Source organism: Lytechinus pictus, chromosome 1 (genome assembly GCF_037042905.1).
Source record: "Lytechinus pictus isolate F3 Inbred chromosome 1, Lp3.0, whole genome shotgun sequence".
Taxonomy (NCBI): Eukaryota; Metazoa; Echinodermata; class Echinoidea; order Temnopleuroida; family Toxopneustidae; genus Lytechinus; species Lytechinus pictus.
In genome coordinates this window covers 10,051,884-10,078,684 of record NC_087245.1, presented here as the reverse complement: position 1 = coordinate 10,078,684, position 26,801 = coordinate 10,051,884, and the positions used below count along the sequence as shown (strand labels likewise).

At 34.4% G+C, this 26,801-nt stretch overlaps 1 protein-coding gene across 2 annotated transcripts; it reads right to left on the bottom strand.

Moving 5' to 3' along the window:
- Positions 1 to 348: 348 nt before the first annotated feature.
- LOC129257201 (activin receptor type-1-like) lies at positions 349 to 26,564 on the bottom strand. 2 transcript variants are annotated; one of them, XM_054895482.2, is made up of 8 exons: positions 26,364 to 26,564; positions 17,728 to 17,903; positions 16,773 to 16,920; positions 9,080 to 9,288; positions 6,555 to 6,654; positions 5,312 to 5,932; positions 4,799 to 4,929; positions 349 to 4,369 (listed from the first exon to the last, which is right to left on the bottom strand). In XM_054895482.2, exons 1-8 carry the CDS (start codon positions 26,389 to 26,391, stop codon positions 4,214 to 4,216), a joined length of 1,569 nt encoding a protein of 522 aa, XP_054751457.1. In that variant the 5' UTR covers positions 26,392 to 26,564; the 3' UTR covers positions 349 to 4,213. The 2 variants fall into 2 exon arrangements, with proteins under 2 accessions (XP_054751457.1, XP_063951932.1); XM_064095862.1 differs by lacking the exon at positions 26,364 to 26,564 and adding an exon at positions 25,372 to 25,912.
- Positions 26,565 to 26,801: the final 237 nt, after the last annotated feature.

The window sequence follows — 26,801 nt, the reverse complement described above, 5'->3', positions numbered from 1 at the left end:
GTCATACCTCCTGTATCATTCCAGTTATCCAGCTGAAAAAAAATTCTTATAATTCACAGCACAAATTCAAACAGCCCTGTAAAACGGATTGTCAATATGAGTCTCATTTTTTTAGAAAACTATTCTAGAACACCAGTTATTTTTGTTCATAACTTTTGTATGAAATTTTGATGTCTTTAGTTGTGTATTTCAAAAATCATATATTGCTCTTTGTAGTCCACTTCACAAAATGATTAGTTGAAATAACTGAGAAATATTTCAATTACATCCTATGTCCTGTTTTTCGGTTTATCAACTGGGCAGTACCCATTTCATAGTTCAATAATATGCAACTTAAAACATTAGATGTTTACCTAGATATGCCTTTAATACTGATCTGCAAATTTATCTATCTGAATATCACAAATGTGAAAAAAATCAAATGAAAGTATGACATGACCATAGATACATATATCAACAATAACCAAACATATACTTGAAAATTATAAATCTTCGCATCATTATTTACAAATATATATATCATACATACACAATTTATAACACAGTTATAACACTTTCACATGAATAAAGAAAATAATCATCTTTTCCCCCCTCTAACATAACAAAATTACAATAAAGATCAAATTACAAATAAGTTTAAATCTATGTAAAATTAATATTTCCATAATGCATCTATAAACAAGAGAGAATTTTGTTCATATCACAAAATAGATTGTATCACAATGAAATAGCAGACATGTATGAATTAAGATGACTAAAAAATTTCTCTTAACTGCAACACACTGAGAATAAATGGATGTATGAACTCAAGGGGTTTCATAAAGCTGTTCATAAAATTACGTTCTCAATTTAAACTGTGCCACATGAAATGTTTTAGAGGTTCTACTGATGTTTAGATGTAGTAACTGTGACTAATGTTTCTCTACATGTAATGCTTAAGTCATATTTGATTGCACATCATGCACAATAACTTTTTCAGAGGGGTGTTGAAGATGGCTACAGTCCTACCTCATGATGTGTTCACTCCACCTGAATCGTAATTTTTTTTTAAACAGATCATAGGAATAAGGCCATACATAGGCTGTGCAGAGATATTACAGAAATCTTGCAACTGTAATTACCCCCAAATTCAAGTCGATTCAATTAAATTCAGCCTCGAGAGCTCTCACTCTATTTAAATAATCACATAATATTGTATAAAGATGGTATACTCTTTTATGCATGAACAGCCTCAAGAAGAAAAAAAACAACTCAGAATTATCTTGTATTTTTAAAAACTATAATACTACAACATACCCTGTTAAGAACTAGTTTTAATAAACAGTTTTTATCAGTCCAAATGTTATGCTTCTTGTACCAAACCACAAGAATTTCTATGATGACGGAAAACCATGAAGTTAATTAGTTTGGACTTCTTTGTGGCCTTACAGTGGGCTCCAAAATAAAGTGACCTCAATCAATTATTAGTGAGCAATCAAGCCAGGTTGAGAATACAGAACAGATGATAGACAATAGAAGGTTGTCATTAAAATACACAAGGACAACCAGGAGTAAAAACTGAAGTGTTACTTTTTGAGGGCAGAATGGGAGTTTGAAAAATAGTATGCAGCTCATTGGAGAGTATTTATACTAAAAGTGTTTGGGGCCAAGAGAGAGATATAGGGGCGAGAGAGAAAAGTAGTTTTAAGAAAATAATGAGAGTCAAGGCACAAACAGAGACAAATAAATGTTAGATAGTTCTCCTGAAACATAGTATACCATACCTTGCTTTAATATGAAATATGTATATGCATTTTTTTCTTTGTTGGATGAGAAAATATTCATAATGTTTCAAATTATTTCATTCAAATTGTGAAGAAAAAAAATATATACTCTGGATGAGAAGTATATCTACAGCAATAATGTTAATGGAAACAATCATTTTCTAATTTCCATCTAATGTGGTTAGGATTTTGAAATCTATTTTGGTTTTCCAGTTGTGCATAAGATTTCTTTTGGGGGGGGAGAATTTTACACACAGCTTTCTGAAACACTCATGACATATGTAAGCAAATCCATTTATGAAAGTTTTTATTTAGTTCAGGCAGGTAATTGGTATAAAGTCAGAGATCAGGGAGCTAAAAGCAAACTTCATACTAAAGATGAAAAAGAAAAGCCTTCACTTTCATTTGATCAATTCCATCCTTACCTACAACATAAATAACTGTTTATGACTTACTTTGAAACGATAAAGACATTAAAGGCAAGTAACAATAACAGATACAAAAAGTGATGTCAGCATGAAAACATAACAGAAACACATGCAATCTGATGGAATTATACATGTATAAAAAGAAAGGCACAAATAAAAGATGAATTCTGATGACGTAGGAATGATATCTAATATGATAAGGGTCCTCTACAATAATATCTAACATCAGAAAGGAAAAAATTGAATGTCATACTTTCCTTCTATTTTTGTACTTACCCTGATGATATTGTCATATCTATTTCAGGGCCCTCATTTCAAATGAAATATTTTCTCTTCAGTAATTCTACTATCAGTAATTCTACTACGATATTGAGGATAGTGCAATAGCAATCATAATAAATGACAGATTTTGTCTTAATCAGCATAATTGAAAGTATTTGGAAATCACACCAATTCATATGGATGTGGTACCAAAATAATTGAGTAACATTTCTGAAAATCACCAAAATAAAAATTAAATGTCTGAAAAAGAAGACATGAAGAATCCAGAACTAAACTGTTTTAACATAATTATATCAACATTTGTGCATTAAATTTGGTAATTGTAAAATCACATTTTAAAAATTCAAATAATTCCATTCACTGACAGATTGATAAAATAAAAAACTCCTGATGAATAATGAACATTAATGCATGATGCTTTCATATAACATCATAGAATACCATTGTAATATTCAATTCCTTTGGTCTATATACAAAGATTATTCTATATACATGTACAAGACTCTATATAAAACACCGACATCAAATTTCAAGAGATATTCCACATCTGTGATACATATCAGAGGTTTAGCTCTGATCATAATAAACTTTCTAATACAAGGTGACCACTTGCGCCTCTGCTCATGTGAGCTTGAATAGGCAAATATAATATGTATTCATTTTTACACCCTTTCCATCATTTATAGTTGGGGCATTTGCATGTTAATACTTTTGTAAAACTTATCTCTCTTCTTTATACTTTTATTTTCTCAATATTGTTATCCCTGCCACACTTATTTTTCCCATCTAAAAATAGTCAACTATGCCTGACATCTGCATATCTTCTTGTGCACGTTTCAGGATGACAGCTGAGTAAAAGCATTTACATTGGGTTTCAGGTAAAGGGGATTTACTCAGAACAAAAGAAAATCATCAAAGATGAAATTCATTTCAATTATTTGACAGTGTTATTCATTCTGGTCTGTAAGGAATACACCACTACATGGAACTAAACAATGTAGGTATTAAAGTATATATTGAATGATCAGAATTCACATTTGTAAAGGCAGAAAGGTACAAGATAGTATCCGGTACCACCTCTGGCATGGCCTTATTTCACAAGACTTATTCTTGGGAACAAACATCAGAATTCTATGATAGTTATTCTCTCAGTCAATCTAACAGCTGAATTTTTGTAACTTGTTAGAAGACCCAGAATAGGGAGGAGAGCGCAATGAAGATAAGAGAAAACCAAGCTTGCGCCCCTAACAATTGTTCCAGCTTAACAACAAATCTTTCACTTTAACTGACAGCACTAGATCTGCCAGACAGAATATGTGCTTCGTGTCATAAAATGCTGAAACTCACAAAAAGCACAAGTTTGCTTGGTACAAACTCTTCAACCCAAAGGGTAAACTTAATATTTTCTCTGTTTTACTCTCTTTTTTTAGCCTTGCTGCTCTTTCTACTGATCAAGGGTTACAAAAAGGTTTTGATGTGATAAGACACTTTTCTGGGATCTTCTTGACCATAATTGTCTGTGGAAAGCCCACAAGCTCTCCAAATTTACATGACATTGCTAAGGAATCTTACAATGTTTGAATGATGGCTTCGGTGATGATTACATCCAAGTGATAACAGACCAGGGACCAGTTCCCAAGATCTCCACTAGGATATCTAGATCATGAACAGTCTTTGTATCTGGAAAATCCATCAGCACTATTAATTCTCAGCAACGAGTTCTTAAGAGCATTTGATGTTTTAAGCAATGATTTTATCCCAGTGGTATGGATCGGGTAGTTTTGGACATGTTTCTGAGATCTTCATAAGGGTCTTCTTAACTCTAAGTGATGTATGTCGAGCTGATGCTGTAGGACACCAACATTCCTTCATTAATTTAGCCATTGATGTAAGCACCTGTAGAAATGAGCAATGGGAGAAACAACAATCAGTACTAGTATCTAGTACAACTTAACAGTTTTCTACAAAGAATAGGTTGATCCATGTTCCAACCAAAAATGTGCATTTACAAAACACCTGTGAGATTCATCTGCCAGGACCAGCTTAATACTCATGTCAGAGCCAGTCCATCACCAACGCTAAAAGCTAAAGTTCCATTCACACAATCGCTGCCGAAAAATAACCCATGGTAAATTGAAACGCCACCTACCCCATTTTTTCTCCAGTGTATGGTTAGAATTTTGATGAAGAAAAAAGTTATACAAGTATTTGTAGGGCATGTAGAATTAGTGTGGGAATAAGTGAGATGAAATGAAAGATAAATGGTAATAAAAAAAACATTGAAAATCTCCAGTGGTGAAGGTTGTATGAAAATGATCAACTTACTGTATTGTTGGTCCATCTGTTTGGTATATTTGGTCTGAGTTTCTCAATACAGGCCACTTTCCTCATATCATCATAGCTAGGATCACTGGGTACATACTCAAAGAATGGAGGCTTGTAATCTGCTACCATACCTGAAATATCAACAAATGCAATCATCAAGTAACATAATTTTATAATGATTTTTTTCTTTTTTAATAGAGATCTCAAATTTCTTGTGGGTTCCTTTTTTTAATTCTCATAGCAAGAGGTTAATCAATACGTGCTGCACTCGACCCAATCTGATGTTCAAAATAATTGTATACATTTGCATTCTGAAATGTAAATACATATGTATTGTATCACATGGTTACAGCTCATCCAAAACTTGAAATTCCCAAACGTTATGGTAAAAAAGATACAAAGAGACATATATCTTTGGTTATTAACTTAAACTAAAAATGTACACATACATCCTATCGAGTTTTATGTGTTGAATTAACTATAAGTAAATCTTCATTAAAGAGAAACATTTACCTCCAACCTCGCATCTCCTAGCGATCTCCCACATCACCAAGCCAAATGCATATACATCAACCCTCTTGAATGATTCAAAGCACCTAACATCCATGGTTTCCTCCAGTAACTCTGGTGCCATATATCTCTTTGTTCCAACCCTAGTGTTCGTTCCCATATTAATATTATCATCTCTTTGCGTGTGCAGGACTGCCAATCCAAGATCGGCGATGCAACACGTTAAGTTCCTCTTGACAAGGATATTCTTAGTTTTGATGTCTCTATGAGCGATGGCAGGCTTGCTGTTGTTGCAGGTGATCTCAGTATGAAGATGAACGAGACCGCTGCAGGCCGTCAACGCAAGACGGCACATCTGCCTGGCATCGAGCACATGACGGTTGAGGTAGTCGTAGAGGGAGCCCCGTTCATGGTACTCCATGATCAGCCATAGCTGAGTGCAGGAATGACGTGATGTCATATCTGATGCAAAGAAGGCTAGGATGTTTTCATGACGTAACATGACTGTGTTGTAGATCTCTGTCTCACGGAACCATGATTTCTCATCAATGGAACTGAAGATCTTGACTGCTACAGTGTCACCCTGCCATGTCCCCATCCATACCTCACCATATCTACCCTTGCCTACAAAGATAGAGAGAGATCAAGAGAGAGAAATGCATCAGAAGTGGTATATAACTAATAAAAATTATTCATTCACATGTATTCAACCATGGTTCCAAGGCAGAACAGGTTCATTTTAGCATGCAACTAAAAAAAAAAATATGTCTCAAATGAGCACTTTTGATTATTTGAAAATTAAATTAATTTTGATTTTTGGAGCTGTGTTTGATTGCATCTCTTTATGCCACACGCTCCAATAGTTATGATAGAATAAGCTCTGTTTTATTTTTTGTTTTACTTAAACAGAAATATGGGCATGAATGCAAGGCTTTTGCTTGGACACTGACATGCTTTGAAAAGAGAGGTAATCGTGTAGGTATTATTTGCCAACAATGAGAGTATCACATCTTATCCTTAACAGTTAAAAACAATGGCAGGTGGGGAAACTATTGATTAATATGATGGTTCTGAGTGGGTTTTTCCAAATACAAGGCGGGCAAGAAAGTCTGCACGCAAACATCTCAACTTTTTTTTCTACTAGTAAGAAACATACTGATAATTTACTTCTACTACAGGAATATTTCTACATGGTTATTAAATTTGGCATTAAAGGAATGGGGCGCAGGGGAAGCAGGTTACATACCAACTTGTTGAAGAAGGTTGATCTGTCTTGCTACTGTCCTCTGTACCAGATATGGAAGACCAGATCCACTACCAGATGTATTAGAATGATCAAATAGGTCCTACAAATATACAAAACACAGCAATTAATACAGAAAACCCTTCATTTGTTTTATAGGGAAGATGAATTCAATGTTCCAAGCTCCTACCAACTATTCTTCTTCTGTGGAAGACAAGCTTTCCCCCACTCCTGTGGACATTCATGAGCCAAGTACATGCAAGCACTCACAAGTGTGAACAAAAGCTTGCCTTCTAAGGAAATATACTGGTAAAAGCTTGAACATTTATTATAGTCAGTATGAGAAAGTTTCACAGAGAACACAATGCTCTCAAATTATTCCATTTTGTGTTCAAAGATACAGATTCAAGAAATTTCAAAATGTCATCAATTTGTACCAAAGAAAATACAATATCAAAGATCCACATATTCAGAAAATATTAATATCTATAAATCATTTTGACTCACATATAAAGTTGTAAAATTTATTGCTGGTAGACTTTACCTATAAAGGTGAATGTTATAATCTGCATTGTTTCATAATTTTTCATCCTCTACTTAAGTGGTATTCATTTGAAAAGGCAATATCATTTTTACAAAACAAAGCTTTTTAACAAATAAAGAATTCAATTCATTCAGCTGTTCATTTGACAACTTTGATATAAACATCTAGAATACATACATTTATTTATTTTGTAGAAATGCATGGACAGTACACTAGTGACATTAAATCTAGAGCTACACTAAAATGTCAATTAAATTAGAATTTGTATTTCTTAAGAACATACTGAAGATCTGTAAGGGCATCACGGTACCATTGCATGAATGGGCAATGCACTTACAGAAGAGAAGACAACTCGAAGCCCCAGTAAATTAAAACAGGAAAAAATAAGAGGAAGTTGAGATTAGTGAGTTTGAAGTGTGTTTGATTCTTGAAGAGAATGAACTAGCGTGGCCTTCCATTGACAGGGATAGCATGAGTGTGTCCATGCAGTGTGTATTGTTCAATGCTGCTATATTTATAGGAGAGGATGTGAAGTAGGAAATCAAGGTGCTTTGAAATCAGAATACAGGTGACTGTACTAAGAAACGTTATGTATTCCTTTATCACACAACAAACGCCCTTGGAATGAGGGTGAGGTTATAATTGGCCCAGCATGTAACAAAACTCTTAACACATGGAGGTACATATGTAGGATGAAAACTTCATGGGTTCAAATGCACTTTTTAATTGGTTAGTGCACATTTGTAATAGAGAAGGGGTGCATCTTATCTGAAGGTGAAAAACCTCATGATTTCAACATTAAATCAATACTACATTTATGGCAATAAACAACACTATGGTCATAAAAATCAGATAATTTACAATACAAGGAGTGCTTACTGTTTCCAATAACTGCTACTAGTAATTTTCTATTTCCTTTTCTTGAACATCACACAGAAGTAGGTGATTTTCAGGAAAGATGATAATTATTTTCATCATTAATGACAGCATGATTTATAGGATTAAATGATTTACTTTAATAAAGACCCTAAAATCTCATGGATATGACAGGTAATCATGAATTAATCAAATAAAGCACCTCTAATAATATCTTAACGATCCTTGAAGTAACACCAGAATAGAAGTACTTATACTGGATAGAAACCACAGGTATTAAAGTGGATGTGGTTGTTAATTTCAATACAAGAGAAAGTAAGAAAACAAATACATGTAATGGAAAACGTAAAATGATTTTCTGAAACTATTTTTAGCTATCAATGATTACACATTAATTATTTGTTAAGGGCCTATCCACAACAAGCTTTTGCTTTACTTTAGGTCCATCCACTTTGAATCTGCATTTATATTGTAATTATGCATACTATTTTGGAATGAGTTATATGTTTTTGTATTTTGATTGATTTGTGGAAAATAAATGAAATGAAAAAAAAAATTATATTCATTTAAAAGGAAGCTGATAAACACAGGCACAACCATTTCATGATTTTTAAGGGTGTTATTGAAGCTGCAACAGTTATCAATTTCAAGTAGGGGTTTACTTTTTATTAGCTTTTAATAGTTACATGTAGGCACTCATACATGTATTCCTTTGAATTGATGGCTAGTGTCCATATATTTTATTTTTGATGACAGGTCATGGTAAATGGTGGATTTGTCTTCGTAACATTATTTGACCTAGGAATTAAAAAAGAATACTACATGTATTTAACTATGAAGTTTTGTGTTTTCCATACAATGAAACACAATGTGATTACATACAGCAAACACATGTTAGATATTAACCTCCCTACTGTTGCTGCTCAGTTTATATATATCAAAAGATAAAGACATCTTGACTCCTGCAGATACAGCTCTCATGAGCCTAAAGTGACTAACCTGTTCAACTACTTACCTTCAATGTACTATCACCAGCCGGTACAGCTCTGATATCATGAGCTTAAAGTGACTAACCTACATGTATTTGACTACCCTTTGGACAACTTACCTTCAAGGTACTATCTCCTGCAGGTACAGCTCTGATATCATGAGCCTGTCTATACTGTGCTTCCTGGTGGTTAAGTTCATCCATACGCTGTTGATGACGACGTCTGAAGCAGTATGCAGCAATCATCAAAGCGATAAGACAGGCAATCAATGGACAGACCACACCTAAGACTGTGTAAGTCACGTTATATGGCACTTTGTGACCAATCTCTGCAGAACAGGAGGAAAAGATGGCAAGGATTTTGATAAATGACCAGTTCTCATATTCATCTGAATAGCAATACATAAATATGACCAGTGAAAATCTGTAATTTCATTCATTTAGGAAAACCTTAAAACAAATTTATTTTAGTATATCCAGAAGGATTCTGAGCTCGCATATTGGCAGGCTGGGTCTATGGAAAATATGTGACATTATAATATGTCAGTCTCCAATAAGTTGAGAAGACAAAGCTCATAGACCTGATTACTAAGTTGAAGAACGTTGTGGGACAAAATAGTATGTGTTCATACATAAATGTATTGCAACATTTGAAAAAAGTTTTGGCAAGGTCATGGGTCATTATTATATATTCAAACTGACAAACATTTTGTAAAAAATATGCTAGCAGCAATTAGCTGAGAAACGCACATGAAAATATGACAAAGATGCTAAATATAAATAAACATAAAAAAACAAAAATAATCTGGAACAAATTACATAATATTTACATGGGTTAATTGAAAAGGTGTTAATTAAATATATCTAATAAGAATAAACTATTTGTTTTTCAGTTGTAGAAAACATATTTCCTTGAATCATAAATTGTTTCATAACTTGTTTGTATGTGCAGTAATTCCATTAAATTTTGTCTTATTCATTTACCAATCAGTGACACTCCTATTAATAAGAATGAACTTGAGGAGATCCTCCTACGGATGTTTGTTTGCGCATGAGAATGTCGCTCATTATCATTTGATGATGATTCTCAGTGATGGGTTAGTCCCTTTCTCTCCCTGCCAAGCTGCCTGGCAGGCAGGCTGGCTAGCTAGCTGCTCTAACCCACCAGACAGACAGTACCTAATCAAGTCCATGTGTAGTGATGCATACATATCAGATAAATCAATGACATCTTCATAGGCTTGATCTAACAGACAAGCCAAGATATGAAATTGGGAATATATACAAAGGTCATCCTACAGCTGCAGTAAATTACAAAAACCCTCTTTTCCTTATTCAAAGGTTCCTTGATCAGGGCACGTAACGCACAACTAAATTCCTGAAGGAGATCATTTTAGTGTTTTAAAAATGAGTTTGATTTTAGGAAGTTATTAGTATGAGACTGTGACTAGATTACCCAAAGTATCTTCTCCTTCAAATATATTGAAGCAAAGCATTAATGCATTCAATGTATCCATTTCTTTTGTGCAGGCATAATGTATTAGTGATGGGTTTGGAGATGGGTGATGGTATTAAACTACGATCATTGTAAAGGATGGAATTTTAATGGGTACATATAAAATCTTTTGAATCAATTGAACCCTATTCAACCCTGAAATTTTAACTACATGTACGTGTAGAACATGAATAATGCCAAAGAAATGACAAAGTTCAAATCAGTTTAAATTAGTAGTCAGGGCTGGCAGATGTAGTACTTGTGGAAAAAATGCCTACTACATTTAATCAAATGTGCCTACAATTTACCGCAGCATCTCATAATTCAACCCTTTGATCACTCAATCTTAAAAGACAATGAAGAAATACAATAAACACTGGACAAAATAGTCAATCAAATATAAAGCATACATGTAAGATAAAAATAACTTTATAAACCATTACTTTGTGAGGCATATCCAAATGACAAGATTTAACAATATATGGAAGCAAGTGTGTAAAAGCAAATAGACTTGGTGAAAGAGAAAACAATTGAGAAATATTACGTGCACAGAAAAGAAAAATATCACATGTTTGTTCTGTAGTATGGTTATTCAATCAAAAACATTGTTTCATAAGATGCTGCTACGCTGTGGGACAGTTTGGCGACCAATTAAAGACTCTTCGTCGTAACAAGAATCAATTAAAATAATTTAATTGACAGCAATGTTTATCCTACATCGGAACTGTCTGCTTCTCAAGGTCAATATTGAGAGGCAATCAATTGCTATGCCTCTTCGTATTAAACTAGTCATTTCCATCATTTAAAGATGTTCTCTGTTTTTAAAGCAATTTGAAAACTTGTTTGTCTGAAAAGAAAAAAATTAACAAGTTTTCCAAATCAACCTCAGAAATAGTGGCACTGTAGCTGTATAATTTAAGAATCAACAAAATGATCAGAAATAAACTCTATTTCGCTGGAGTCACCTTTTCTGGTCAAGGAATGATTAATCCCTTTACCAGCTGACTGATTGATTTTTTTTCTTCTTCCTATTGTCTAAATGTTTTTCTCTACCAGTAATAATGATAAAGAGCAGAATGGATGGGAATCTCATTAATAATTCCCTGGTATTGCCAGGCTTGAGATGGTTGGTAATGGATGGTGTGAGCAACTGTTCCAAATGAGTGACTCATGATACCATGGTATACAGGAAATGAAATTGAGAAGAGATTATTGATGAGATCTGATTGCGAGAGGTGAATGACCATAAAAGCCCAATGTCCCATTTTTGCTTTTAAATAAATGTTTGTTTTTCTTGCTTCAAGATACAGTACTTCACCTTCTGATACTAAAAGTAATAACAATAGTAATCATGACCATTATGAGGATGATGATGATGATCTATAAAAATTAATTCAAAAATAAATCAGTGCCTGAATGGTGTTATTATTCTTAATAATCATTACTAATGATAATGACGACGATGATGATTCTGTTGCTGCTGCTAATGATGAAGAATAAGATTATGATAATGGTTTTGATGATGAGTTTTTTGTTGATGATATTGATAGTTATGATGATGATAATGATAGTTATGATGATGATGATGATGATGATGATAAGAACAATGAAGAAGGTGACAATGATAATAATTAGAATATGATCACAAATAAGAGGAATAACATACAAGCAATGAAAACAATGAAATATGGCAATAATGTAAAAGCTTTTGTAGTATAAACATTTTTTTTTAAATGAAGTAACAAAAATACTGTCAAGAACAAAGACAATTTGAAGATTTAGACCAATAAAAATTCCTAATTTACCAAGACAGGCATTTCAAACATTGAAAGGGCAATCATTTGATTCAATTTTTGTTTATTCAGAAATCATGATATAAGTATCCATTGAAGATTAACTTTTAGAACTGTCACAAGTTAAATGGACGAAGCTCTTTATAAACCAGACTTGTTTTAAATTTGGACTTTGTTTAGAAATGGGTCCACTTCAGACCCATTACAAAAGTCTTTTTTTCCATAGGATTCTTCTTGTGGAGCACTTCAAGCCACTATGGGAAAATCACAGTCCTATAATAACGAGAGACAGAATGAGACTATCTGAGAGTGGTAGATATTGAGGCGCATATAAGAGCACTTGACTTTGCTTAGAGCAGTAGATATTCAGTCTCCAGTGAAAATAGTAGACTAGAAGATATCATAAACATCTCAAGATGTGACCCCTTGGTAAATCTAGCTGGCGACAGGGCACATATTTTCAACCCATTCAATGTTAATATCAGACTATGCACTTGAACCTTTGCATGTTATAACACACTTTCTAAGCCCACAAGAATGTTGATTCCTTATTATTATACAGTACAATAGAAAATCATGCATGTAATCACACTGAAACTTTGAAAAAAAAATTGGTAATTGGTAAACTATATTGTAGCTATAAAACACTAACATGGATTATTAAAGGGTAAGCTGTCTATGGTTGAACTGACAATTATACAATTAGAAACAAATGTTAAAATTTAATTATTGCTTTAAAGTTGAAGAGTAAACTGCGATGGGTCAGGAACAATGCATACAAATAGTTTAAACTACAATCATATAATTCATAAATCAGGGATAAAAAAAAAACCTTAATATACAATATGGCATCTTTTTTGGGGGGAGATCACCTCCACTGTGTCAGTTGTGTGTGTTAACACACAAGTATCTATCTTTCTCTTATTTCATTTAGAAACTCTTTCTAAATTTCTCTGACATTCTCTCTCAAAGGAAAAGATTTCTACCAGCCCTCTGATTGATTCTACCTGTCACTGTTCGAACAGAACACTATCAAGAAACTAATGTCTCCCTATAGCCTTCTTCATTACCGATCTGACTCATGGTGAGTGGGAGAGAGCAAGAAAAAGACACACAGAGAGAGTAGAAGCACGAAACAGAGGGGGAGGGGGAGAAAAGAGATAGAAAGAAAGAGAAAGAGAAGGGGAGAGGGAGAGAGAGAGGAAACATTAATAATCCCCCCCCCCCCCTTCAACAGGCCAATGTTGCATTATTACCATAATACATCATAATACATCTAGATGTACAGTATTACCATGGCAGCATTGAGTATATGATATTGTTTTCATTTTTTTGATAGGGGTGTGACATTGGATCCTTAAAAGTGAGCCCAGCCTACATCTCCTAATGATCCAACAATGTAATCATTATCAAAGAGAAGGGCCCCTGCCCCCGTAATGGAAACGATCTAGCATGAGAAACATATTCTAGCGCTACAAGTTGTAACATTTGCAGTTTTTGCAGCTTGTCCATCGTAATAACACCCGCAAAAACATAGAAAGCAATATACCTGTAAAATTCCCAAAATAAAAAATTCAATTGACCCTATGCTAAATGTACCGAAAGTGGCATATCCATAACAGGAAAAAAAATCTTAACATTTTACAGCTTTTTAGCAGGTAAGATTTTAAGCAAGGTAAGAGAGAGTCTAAAAGAGGCTAAGAAATGAATGTAGAGAAGGGAAGGAGGGGTGCAGGAAAAAAATGAGAATAGGAGTAAAAAGAGAGTTACAAAGAGAACAAGTTAAATGGAAAGAGAAAGAGTTGGGGGAAAAGAGAGAAAAGCATAGCTTGCACAGAGATGTAGTTTGAATTGAATGATAGAAAGCATTCTTCCCACGGATGATCAATGATTCTATTTGCGTCTGGAGCCAATGTTATCAAGCCTCATTGGAGGAAAGGTTTGACCAAAATATAGGTTATTGGTGTCAACCCTCTAAAGACTCCTAGTACATGCAGGGTACTGATAATATTGGATACATGTATAATGGCTCTCCTCATAGTTTTTGATTTCGAGGTAAAGTGTATTCTTATAAAGTGCATGAAGGTTGTACGTCTTCTTTAGATGCGTAAAACTTGCCTTTGAATGTCAATAAGCTTGATGGTGTACCTGTACTTTTCTCATTTGAAGTACACCTATCGAGTTGTATTCATATCTTGAATTGCAATGGGTCGTACAAAAACAATTAAAATAATTGAGAATGAAGAAACTCTGTCATGATGGGATAAAGCAATAGTTATCTCATGTATCAAATCATGTTTATACTTTAGAACATTTTATGCAAGAGGTTATATTATAAAACCTAATCCAATGTTTTAAAACAATGTATAATGATAGCCAATAGTTGTTTCTTTTAAACATTTTGAATTTCTCACCTGTTGAGAATATATGCTAAAAATCTCTGTAACTTGTCTAGCTCATTCCTTCAGTAACTCATTGGTTTCAGCTATTTATTAGACATACATGTATCCATATAGGCCTACATGTACAAATCTCATCTTACTTGGATTTTCTTTGGATTGTACGCTTGCAATGTTCCTTTTTACTAGTACAAGTATGTTAAGCTGGAAACTCATCTAATGTTCCATAATGAAGTTCTTTGCAGACAGGATCCATGACTGTACATAATTCTATCTTCTCTTATTGCAATGAGTGATGAGAGAAAAACGTGACTAAAGGGCTTTCTTACACACATACTAATCAACATTAATGACTCCCGACAGATCTACTCACATTAAATCTGATACATTACACGAATGACTACTCATGTTCACTCTGCAATGTGCAAAGCGTCACATAGAAACATGGTGACTATTCAGACTTGTTGTACTGCCATTTGTTACTTTTATCAAATTTCATTTGCAAAGGGGAGGGGTATATAAAAAAGCAATATCCAAGTGCTTAGTGTCTTTTTAGATTTTTTGTTCTTTATGTTTATACTGACTGAAAGTTTATAAGGGTCCTGTATTATAAAGAGAAAAAAGAGTCTATGACTGATATGGCTTTTGGAGAACATTTGCTGAAGACTTAAAGTTTTAGATTGGTTGTATCATCTACATGTATTCAACAAGGCCAAGACCACAATATATTTTTTATGAATTTATTATTTGTTTGCTACTTTTTGCTTATGAATGTGCATATTAAGAAACAATCAAAGAAAAGTGCAAATAAAATATGTTATTAAAAATGTTGAAGCAAGGAAGTAAGTAATCTTCAATTATAGTCCCTCCCTTTCAATTAACATTAAAATTGATTGTATTTTTTTTGTACAGGGTTTGCCATAGGACTTTCTGTTACCGTTGACTGTACAATTAACTGTGTGTTTTATGTAACCGGGGCCCTAAGTTTGGTATGTCAAATGACAGTAGCCATCAATCTCAATGTTTACACTAGGCTCAGATGAAGAAATAAATACAACCATAACTAGGTATACATACTGACTTATATTTCACTTTCCTACTCTAGCCGCCTCACACTTTCATTATCTCCTGAAGCTCAAAGGACCATCCATTCTGGGTTATAAACAAACTTGAGGAAAACTACCATTTCAAGCAATTGTTCATCAAATGTAGGATTTTCGGGAAGGAAATTCTAAAGGAAATTCATAAGGAACCACTGAGTATTGAAGTGCATTGATATCTTTTCTAAGTACTAGTATGCCATGAAGGATTCAATTCCAATAATCATTCAAGGACAGCTTGATGTATTTTATATTCAATCTAAAAAAAGTTATCCTGATAAGTTACACCCCTTTTTATGGAAAACTCAGTATTTTGTGAGGAAAAACTAAAGATGTTTCCTGATTCAATCCAGACTAATTAGCTAACCATCTGCCAAGACCACTGTACCAAGCAGGATGTCATAAATCATCTTTTCGATGCCTAGATAACCTTGACATTGCATCAAGTGATTTCATACCCACCAATAAAAAAATTACAAGAACTAATATTCAGGCCTCAAAATAACTTCATTATATTTTGTATGCATCCATACCAAGCTGAACCAGATAAAGGACTAACTACGAGACTCTCACATTCCAATACACAGGACGCATATTTTTTAAATCAAAAGGTTCTTGTTATTTGCTTCCTTGAGTCCTTTGAGCTACATGGAGCTAGTTTGATACATTTGAATTGGAAAATCATTTCACTATTAAGTTGTTCCTAATAAATAAATAATTTTGTAGCCATCTTCACACAAAAATTCAATCATCCAATTAAAGAGTACCCCATTTCATTTTTAAGACTTGGACAATCAACAGGAAAAGCTATTGAATTGGGCTTTATGATGAACCTATGATACATGTTCCGGCATCATCTTGTACTTTATTTCTTTTCCACCACCTTTGGTTCCATTCATCAACTGATCTTAATTGGATATTCCTTATTTTTAAAAAAAGAAGAAATAATTGAAGTTCTAAGCACTAAGCATTTGTTACATGGATTACCCACGGTTAAATGAATAAGAAGAGATCTATGATACAAACCTTCTGTGATGCGTGGTGTGGTGGTTGGTAAGAATGTTGGCTGTAGATCAAGATTACAGAAGGAATGATTACAACACAACACAGAGATGTCTGGATAGGGATGCATCTTACAAAACATGTTGTACTGTTCTTCTGTGTTCACACATCCCTGTTAAGATAAAATTAAATATCATGATGAAATATTTCAACAAAGTTTGAAAAATTGCACAATAACAATGATCTTTCTCCATTCAGATTTAAAGGGGAGTGTTTCGGGGAGTGTCTATACCAGGGCCCCGTCTTACAACGAGTTACGATTGATCCAATCAACCTTAAGTATATGGAAATCCATCAACGTCATAATTTTTTCTTCAGGAAATGGGCAAAAAAAAAAACAAAGAGAAGCACACTCAATTTTCAAGAAAACTATGAATGTATTAATATATATCATATCTAGAAAACATTTTGAACCAACATGTGTTTTAGATGTTGATGTTGCTGGCTTTCCGTAGTTGTGATTGATTGGATCAATCGCAACTCTTTGTAAGACTGGGTCTTGGATTGTCACAAAGGGGTTTTTCAGTGGTGGTCAGAAAATCTGTGACACCTTGCCAGAGTTCAGGGGGACAAAAAAAATAGTTTAGTTTTATCATTTTCATATCATTTGCTTTTTGTCAAATAGGGAAAATGGCATTGGTCAGGCAGTGTGTATTGAATTGAGTGCCGGTCAAAAATATGAGAGACGGATAATTCTGAACGGCACTGACCGCCAAGGAGACAACACTGGTCTTTACAGTGATTTCCAATTAATTCTTTTTAGCCAACCAGATATAAATATTTCAGCTGCTCAGTTCTCCATTAATATCAATGACAAATTACAGAATTGTGAAACATTTCCTTTTGGGTTAATTTCTCTACTTCGACAAGTTGTAGGATTACTGATCAGTACAAGAATAAAATCCCTGACTACACTTACCATTCTCCTCATGATGATCCCATCTACGGATGTAATTGATGAGAAACATTTCCGAAGTGCTTGACAGCGATTGGTTCCTTCACAGCTGTAATCATCACAATGGCACTGTAGTGTATCGTTGACTTGGTGGGCCAGGTCAGCCACGTATACATCTTGACTAGCTCGCATCGTAGATACTGAAACATACAATGGTTAAAGGTCATTGTAAGATGTAGCAAAACTAGCAATAAATGTAATAATGTATCCATATCCTTCATACTGTCAAATAAAACATGACATTATGACTTTTCAACAAATTTGGATAAATACAGCTACATGTAAGTAAAGTCTCATGATCACATTTCAACGGTTGACGAAACAATTAATATCTAACAAAGAAAATCAGATTTCAACATGCTATCAGATAAATTGATAGTGACCATTGTGAAAACAGTAAACACAAACGTGTGATATTGTGGATAATGGATGAAAGTTCCTAATTGTGTTGCCAAGGTAATAACATATAATCACTAATATTATGTACATGTCAAAAACACAAAAAATGTAATAAATAAATCACAACCCTGCCAACAGATTTATAATACACCATAATTTTATTGTAAAATACTGGATGAATGCCATTGTTATGTGTACCCTGCTGAGAAAAAACAAAACTTGGCTTTACTTTGCATGACAGCATTTTTTGTTCAAATTACATTTTGTATCAAACCCAATAATATATTTGGGCTCTCTTGCTATTTTCAAGAGCTGTTTTTTTTTTATTTGGATTAAAATTGCCACTTGCCCACTTGCACTTTTTTCCTCTGTCCATCAGCTATATTACACAAGGAACTTCAAGATCCTCGTCAAATAATAAGCCATGATTGGTTGAAGGTATTCACGTGTGATTCAGTTTTTAATCTAAATATTATCACACAATTTTGGGGGTAGCATCTGCATGGTTTCATACTCAACGTGTAATGTAAACATGGATTGGAGAATGGCACATGAAAACTAGCAAGTCATCATCTATGACAAAGCTGTCAAAGATAATTTAGAGGGTAGTGTAAAATGACATGAATCAGGTACATCATCACACCTTATGTCTAAACCTATTACCATCATGAGCAACAACGTGCTTGCTCCTCTTCTAACACTTGTGACAGTGTATCTCATCAAGCACGATGGATTATTTCAAGCTTTCAATCTTCAAATTGGCAACAGTCATATATCTCTTATTCCAGCATTTTTTGTTTAAAAAGCTAATGTAGTGAATGTGGGATGAAAAGAAATTGGTAAAGTATATACTGTAATATATATGCATTTCAAAGTACAGTGCCAATTGTAGTACGTAAGTAATTATTTTTCTTTAAATAATTTTTATATTGAATACCAAGACTATAAAAGTGAGCAGTTTGGGTAGAGTCTGTCTTCTCTTTTATTTCTACTTTTTCCTGAAATACAAATGAAATATTCTATACTGTACATTATACCCTGAAATCAGAAATAAGGGGATCGCTTTAAGCCAACCAACATAGGAACATATGTGTTCCATCTGTTGTGTATCTCCTTCTCTGATGAAATGCTCCTTAACCTGTAGCATCCCATCTGAATAATGTGCTACTCAAGACTAAAGAATGAGAGGGTTAACATCATGCTCTCACAGCCTACAAGGCTGTCTGTACATCCACATGCCATCGAGGATTCATCTAGTCATCCGGAGGGGGTTTCATGAAAAGATTTGCGAGCGATTTTCTCCTACTTTTTGCTTTCAGTCAATCAGATGGGAGAGTTTTCAGTAGCTTGTAACATCTGTCAGCGAAAATAATTGACATAACTCTTCATGAAACGCACCACAGCAGAACCAAAGAGATCAAGCCAAAACCTGTCAACATTCATTTCCTGTTGAAACATTTGGTGAGAATCTAATCAATTGGGTCTTGCTCATGGACAGGATTTCAACCAAAGATCAGAAGCTTTTTTTGCCCCAATGTTCGCATCCTTCTCAATAGTAATGATGCTCATAATGAACAAGTCATGAAAGCATCAATTAGCCGTTACATCATCTAATCAAAGACTTAACCTACTCAAGGCCCAAGCCATTAAACATTTAATTGAAATACAAAGAAATGTGTTCAGTCTTTGTCAACAACCATGATTACTCTTGGCAAAATAGCAGATCATTAGAGCTTGACACCTGATGCAGTTTAACTGGAATTTAATTGAAAGTAAAGAATATCCATCTTCACACATGCTATTGATGCTTCAGAACTATTCCAAGAAAAACTTATCAGTACATTTGGCATTCTATTAAACTTGATATACTGTGTAGCCCCCCCCCCCCCTACATGTATATTGCACTTGTACAATTTGGTGAACCCCCAAACTTTCTTCACATTCCCCAGCTTAACAATCATTTTCCATGCTGAACAGTATTGATATGAAAATTCTAACGGTGACAGCTGACATGAAGAATGGGTTTAATAAACTGTTATTTAAGAATTATTTCTACATAGTGCATCTCTAATGAACCACTCCCTCTTTTCCCTCTGCAGTCTACCCACTTGTTCCAAAGAATCTTTCTTGATCACCAAGTTTGGCTGACCCTACATGGACAAACTCATTTGACCATTTCCTTGTGTCAATTCCTTCATTTCCTGTGACCAATCTCTTCTTGACCAACCACTCTGGCTACTTCTGTTGATGAATGAGTGACCACTCCTAGTTTCTAGCAACAAGATCTTTGAACTACAGTACAGTACATGATCATATCTCAAACATTTTAAGAACTTGTTCAGGCCTTCCTGGGGCCCCGTCTTTCAAAGAGTTATGATTAATCCCATCGATCGTATATGGAAATCCATCAACATCATAATTTTTTCTTCAGGAAATTTGCACTATGTCCTTTGTAGACAAAGAGAAACACACTGAATTTTCAAGAAAACTATGATAGAGACATCATATCTAGAAAATGTTTTGATTAAACGTGAGTTTTCGATGTTGACGTTGCTGGCTTTCTATAGTTGTGGTTGATTGGATCAATGGTAACTCTTTGTAAGAGTCTAAAGACGGACGGGGCCCAGGTGTGTATTTTATGAAGCTGTTCATACAGTTACAAGTGACAAATGGATGAATTCACAAAAGACTTTACTGGTGACCCTTTCTAGAGAGCTAAATCAACAATAAATATTTGGATATTTACAGTAAGATCACCAGTCATTGGTAAAATCATACGTAAGTTATGGACAGCTTCATGAAAATACCCCAAATAATATATTTTTGCTTTGCCTTGCCCCCCAAAAAACACACCACCCTAATTATACATGGAGTGAGATCAATTGTGGAAAATCTTGATGTACCCTTGCACATGGATCTCTACATATGCAGGTCTTCATACAAATTAAACATTTATGTAATTCACACTATATTGCTACTACATGTAAACTGATGCATTATTTAGATGTGATAGGGAGTTGCATAGTGTTATGTGAAACAGGTCTAATAAAATTGATCATACTTAAAACTCATGATGCATCATCAAAATCAATACTCATATTCAATTTAGATCCCCTAATACACCTCAGGATATGTCATCTGCAGTTGAACTAGTTCAGGTTTGTAGAACCACAATAGTGATATTGTAAAAGGGTACAAGCATTTTGTGAAAAAAAATAACTTCATTCGTTTGTATAAACACATAAGGATATTGAAGTCTTACATGTGATTCAAGATTTAAGTCATATAGCAAGAATTCACATAGAGGCATTTTTGTGTAAAAATCCCAATAGATCTGTGGTATTACACACCATTTTGTGTAAGAAATTTTGAAGCATTATAAGATCTCATTTCTGTCTGGAGGACAGTTCAAGTGTTCTTGCAGAACTTGAATTTGGCAATTATAGGAAATCTATCCAAAACAGACTTGTAGCTTAAGTATCTCAGGTTACCATGCTATAAACACCCAAAACAGCCTTTAAATTGATTTGAAGCCAATGACCTCAGCTTTTCATTTTTTTCTTTCAATTTTCCCCTCCACATCTTGCCACCTAAATCTGGCTAACTATAGCTCCCAGATGCAAGAAACACACTGGAGCCAAACACACTGAGTGAAAGCTAATGCACAGCCCAAAGGCAGGATGGAAAAAGATCCCATTTACAATCCTGTTTCCTCAAATGAACGGATTTGTCGCCAACGGCATTACGTATTAAAACAGGATGCCATATGCCTGCTGTGCGCATGAATACAAATGGGCTAATGTACATGAATGAATGCTATTCACGATAGTTATCGGATATTAAACAGCAAATGCGCATACATGGTGCGTCCATGCACATATTCATAATGACAGAAGCCAAAAAGGAGCATTCAACATATCTTGGACAGACTGGAATAAGGGATTATTAATAAGCAATTGAACAACTAAATATAAAGGAATTTGAAAAGATGGCAGAGTCTTGAGAATAAAGACACTTCTCATCACTATTAAGCTCTGAAACCATTGTTCAGCACATGCTCCCTCCATGTTGGTGACAATTCACCCACTCACATAGGTTTCCTTCCTATGACCATACACCAGAGGGTTGATGCATTCATTCAGCTTCGAGGATACCCTGTCCTCAACAAAGATGTTGACTCAAGGTATACTAATCCTTGCTCATCAATGACAAGAGGTGTCTGGGCTCTCATTGAAGCAAACTCTTCAATACAGGTGATATCCCACCCATTGTTGAGGGATGGTTGCAGAATCTTCAGTACTTCCTACTCTCCATTGTCTATTCAAGGCTTATCTTTTGCTTGATGACTATACAGTAGACCTACATCCTCAAAGATACACATGTACACCTACTCAGAAGCTTTCAATAGAGAGCATACATTGTTCTAATACATTGTAAACCAATATCATGCTGTAGGAATGCAGATGTAGATCTATGCTATATGGTCACCATCACCACATGCTCTAGGGAACCTACCTAGTGCTTGTAGTTAGTTACCAATCTGCAAAAAAAATATAGGATTCAGAAACATGTTGCATCTTGAACAATTTCTGCATGATACATGTACATGATTTTCTTTACTTGAAATGTTTTTCTTCTAATCAGCATTAATGGTAGAGGCTAAGGTTTTGACCCCCCCCCCCCCCCCCCACCCCCTTGGTATACAGATTTAGATGAAGAAAAAAAAACTACTATTTTTCTTTATTGTTCAGTTGAATCTGACAAACCCCTAGTTTAGTTGTCTGTGTGATCCTGATGGTTTGCCAGATTGCAGAGCTTTAAGGGCTTGCAAGCAAAAGATGCTATTTATATATCTTGACTTGGACAGCACATAGATATAAGGCATATATCCTTCGAATTGCAAAGTGATTTGAAGTGTTTACGCTGGGTCAGAAAGGGCCATGAGAAGGAACAATAGAGGGAGGAGAGCTTGGTGGATAGGTGCCAAGATTCCCAAGAAGCCCCCATTCATTGGTCCAATGGGTCAATAAAACACTCACACCTGGTCTAAGAGGATTTTAGACACAGGAATGAAAGGTTACAGAGACATGATGCTGTAATCACTTGACAACATTACACTTCTCATGGACAAAATATACTTTGTGATTCTTCGATGTCCAGATGAAGGGGTCAATAAAAACGTTTTTTTTCCAAATTGCCAGAGATATACAAGAGAGACTACATGTACATGTCACTTTTTTACACCGATGCTCAATGACATACTTGAAGTCACATATTAGCCGCCTGTTACCTCAATGAACACACCTATAGAGGTATAGATAGTGATGATGGATCAATTCTCATTTATCAATTAGTGTTCTAGCCTCATTACGTAACTCATTTTGAACACTCATGATGACACCTACTACATTGTACAGTGTACTCTCAGAAATATATGTATGGACTTAAACCAAACCTGAATCTGAAGGATTCTGATGTACTTGCAGCCGATTATTTTCATAAAAAAAGGTACTATCTGAGTAGCTTCAGGATTTTTGTTCTCAAAGTCCAAGGCACATGAAAGCAGTACTTTCAAGTATTATGCTTTTTGATTTGTTTCTTTTAAGATTTAGACATTGTAAAATGCAGTCTACATGTACGTCATAGACAAGCAAGTTTGGTGTTCATCAACATGTACCAGAGGCATGCAGAGAATGATAAAGATTCAACAATGTCTCTACTACATGTACATGTACAATAAGAAGAAGAGCAACAATAATATTTACCATTCCATTTAAAAAGCACAGAGCTCTATACTCAATCGTACATAATATACAAGAATTGTGTTTATTTATACCCAAGCTTGCCCTGGTTTTGTTCATGAGGTGCCATAAACCCTTTCTGGTGGATACTTCCATGTACTTCTTGAGTTGTATTGATCATACACTGAAAAGTACAGGTGTGTTAATATAGAATTATCAAACAAAATGAAAATACTGTACCATGGAGCTAGATGGCTGTACATTGTGTAGGCCTACCTCTGAAATTCTCAACCCTTTCTTTGTGTTAAAACTGATGAACACCATGCTCAAATCATAATTCATTTTAAAGATTAAAAGCCTATAAAAGGTACCGGTAATGATAAATTAAGCATTTTTTTTTATCCAAGGATTCTGCACTGACCAGCTCCAACAATAAATGCTTTATAAAGGGCCATTTTTTTGTTTTACATATCATACTAAAGAAACATTTGAAGGCATTACTACATGTATGTTCAAAGACACAACCCTTGAAGAAAGGCTAGAGTACAGTGCACACAGCTTGAGAGAAACAAGTCCCTCGATGAAAGACGCAATTAGGAGAGTTTACTTGCTGGTGTTCAACCCCCCTACAGGGTAGGTTTACAGGGACAGATGGATAAATATGCGCATAAACTTCAACAAGCCATGAGGTACATGTATGAAAGATAGAGGATCTCTCAAACAATAAACTTCATTAAAAATCAAGATTGCAGTAATACTTCATGATACAAGGAAGGTTACAATAAAAAAATGTTTGAACATTTGTGAAAAAGGGCCCCTAATAGATTATGGAATTGAAATATGGTATAGAAAGTCACTTGCCTTGTTATCAATATCCCAAATATTGGTTCACTCCAGCATAGATGGTGACAATCCATAAAGTAAAATTTCACTTTAAAAGTAACCAAGAAAAAATTGTAGTCCAAATACATGTAGAATAAACTTCCACAGTACATTACCAGTTATTGTACACATCGCCAATTCATTTCTATTCTCAGTTTGAACAGGTGATACAAGTACTAGATAAATAAAAGGACGTTTAGAAGCTTAGAAGTAGGGAATTCCTCTATTTTGTGTTGAGTCTAATACAAAATAATAAAGCATAACTTCAAAAACAAATCAGCAGTGCTCAAAATGCACCATGAGAATGCTATTTGAGAAAACAAAGGGAAGAGCATAGTTTTCATATCGAGATAGCCTACATGTACATGTACAGTAAATCAGATACTAATCACATTCATTCGTTCCTTACTTCACAGAAAAGGGATTTTGCTATTAAGAACTTGATTTTATAAAAAGCATTTGAAAAATATTAGTGTTCAATACCATCTAATCCTAGAAATCACCCCATCTTTTTTCTAGCTATGAAAATATCAAAGCCACACCAACATTTTATAAATAACTTCTTGTAACTACAAACATTTTTTACCCCACCAAGCATAACTTCAAACTGCTGACTACTTCAGATTGTGAGCATATTCATCTTGATTTGCAGAAGAACGTCTCCTTTAAATCACCATACAAACGAATTCCTTCATCAATCTTCCTCCTGAAGTTTTATCCGCAGATTTTCAAGTGAAGAAAGTTGGGATTGAAGTCCTAGTACAAACAACGCTGCACGATGTAGTTTTGATATCTTAACTTAGCAGGGATTGGGACTGCACCCTATCAGGAACTAGTGGGTGGATCTCTCAAAGCTCTTAACCCAAATCCTTTTCTTCTTCATTAGAGAGAAGTTCAGGAAGAATGCCAGAAACTTCCAAGATTCAAGACTTGATCGGAATAGACGAAAGCCATTGGGGTAGAAAGAAGATACTGAATGTAATTTGTAGGAAAATCCATGCAATACATCATCTTGTCTCTGTGAAAGTATTCAACTTTTCATCGGTATAATTTAAAAACATTTTAAAACCAACAGATACATGTACATGGAGAACATCAAAAGGCATTCTTGTGTCATTAATCAATTCAACAAACAGATTAGAAATTGGCCTACAAGTAAGAAAACTCTATATTGAATGAAAGGAATTTCAAGAATGTCATACAGTATATTGAAAACTATACTTCTATGCTCACTTTCTCAAAAGCATCCAAAAACATGCAAATTGGTAAAATAATTGAACAGGAAAAGCATCAGGAAAATTTTCAGAGAGACTATGATTGATGTCTGCTATTCGAAAGTGTTGGCATTTTGAAGTGAATTTGATTTTCAGAAAGCGTGTATTACCGGTACAAGTATACTTGGAGTGATATCCATCAAACTCGAAATGCAAATTAAATGCATAAAAACATTTTTAATTATTTGCCAGATTTGCCTTAATTTCAAACACCTTTTCACCAATGAAGCTGTGATGCCTTCAAATGAAAGATGCTAATAAAAAGATGAAAAACATAACAAAGCCAAAAATGCATAAAACTCACCGCCTGTAAGGTGACCAGGCAAACTCATGATGGTAAAATCCAAAAAGAGTAAAAATCCTCAGTAGATATTGAGATAAAAGCTGAAGAATGGTGAACAAGAGAAGAATCCCATAGGATAAAACCTGCAAACAAGTCCCATACTCTAATAAGACCACATGACCTAACCCTCGCTAACTCACTAAATGGTCCCTTCCTCACAATGACATGACTGCCCATACACTCTCATTTACAGTACAACTAGTCTATGGTGTTCAGACCTTCAGTATCAAAACTCAACAAAATAGAGATTTTGTCTGGCACATGTATTTCTAATCTATACTTGTATCTTTAAACATTACAAATATTCTCAAGCTGTTAATGAATTAAATGGATTTTTTTTAATTCTTTTTAATTTTTAAGTCACATCTTCAAAGTAAACTCGGTTGACAAAAACAAAAA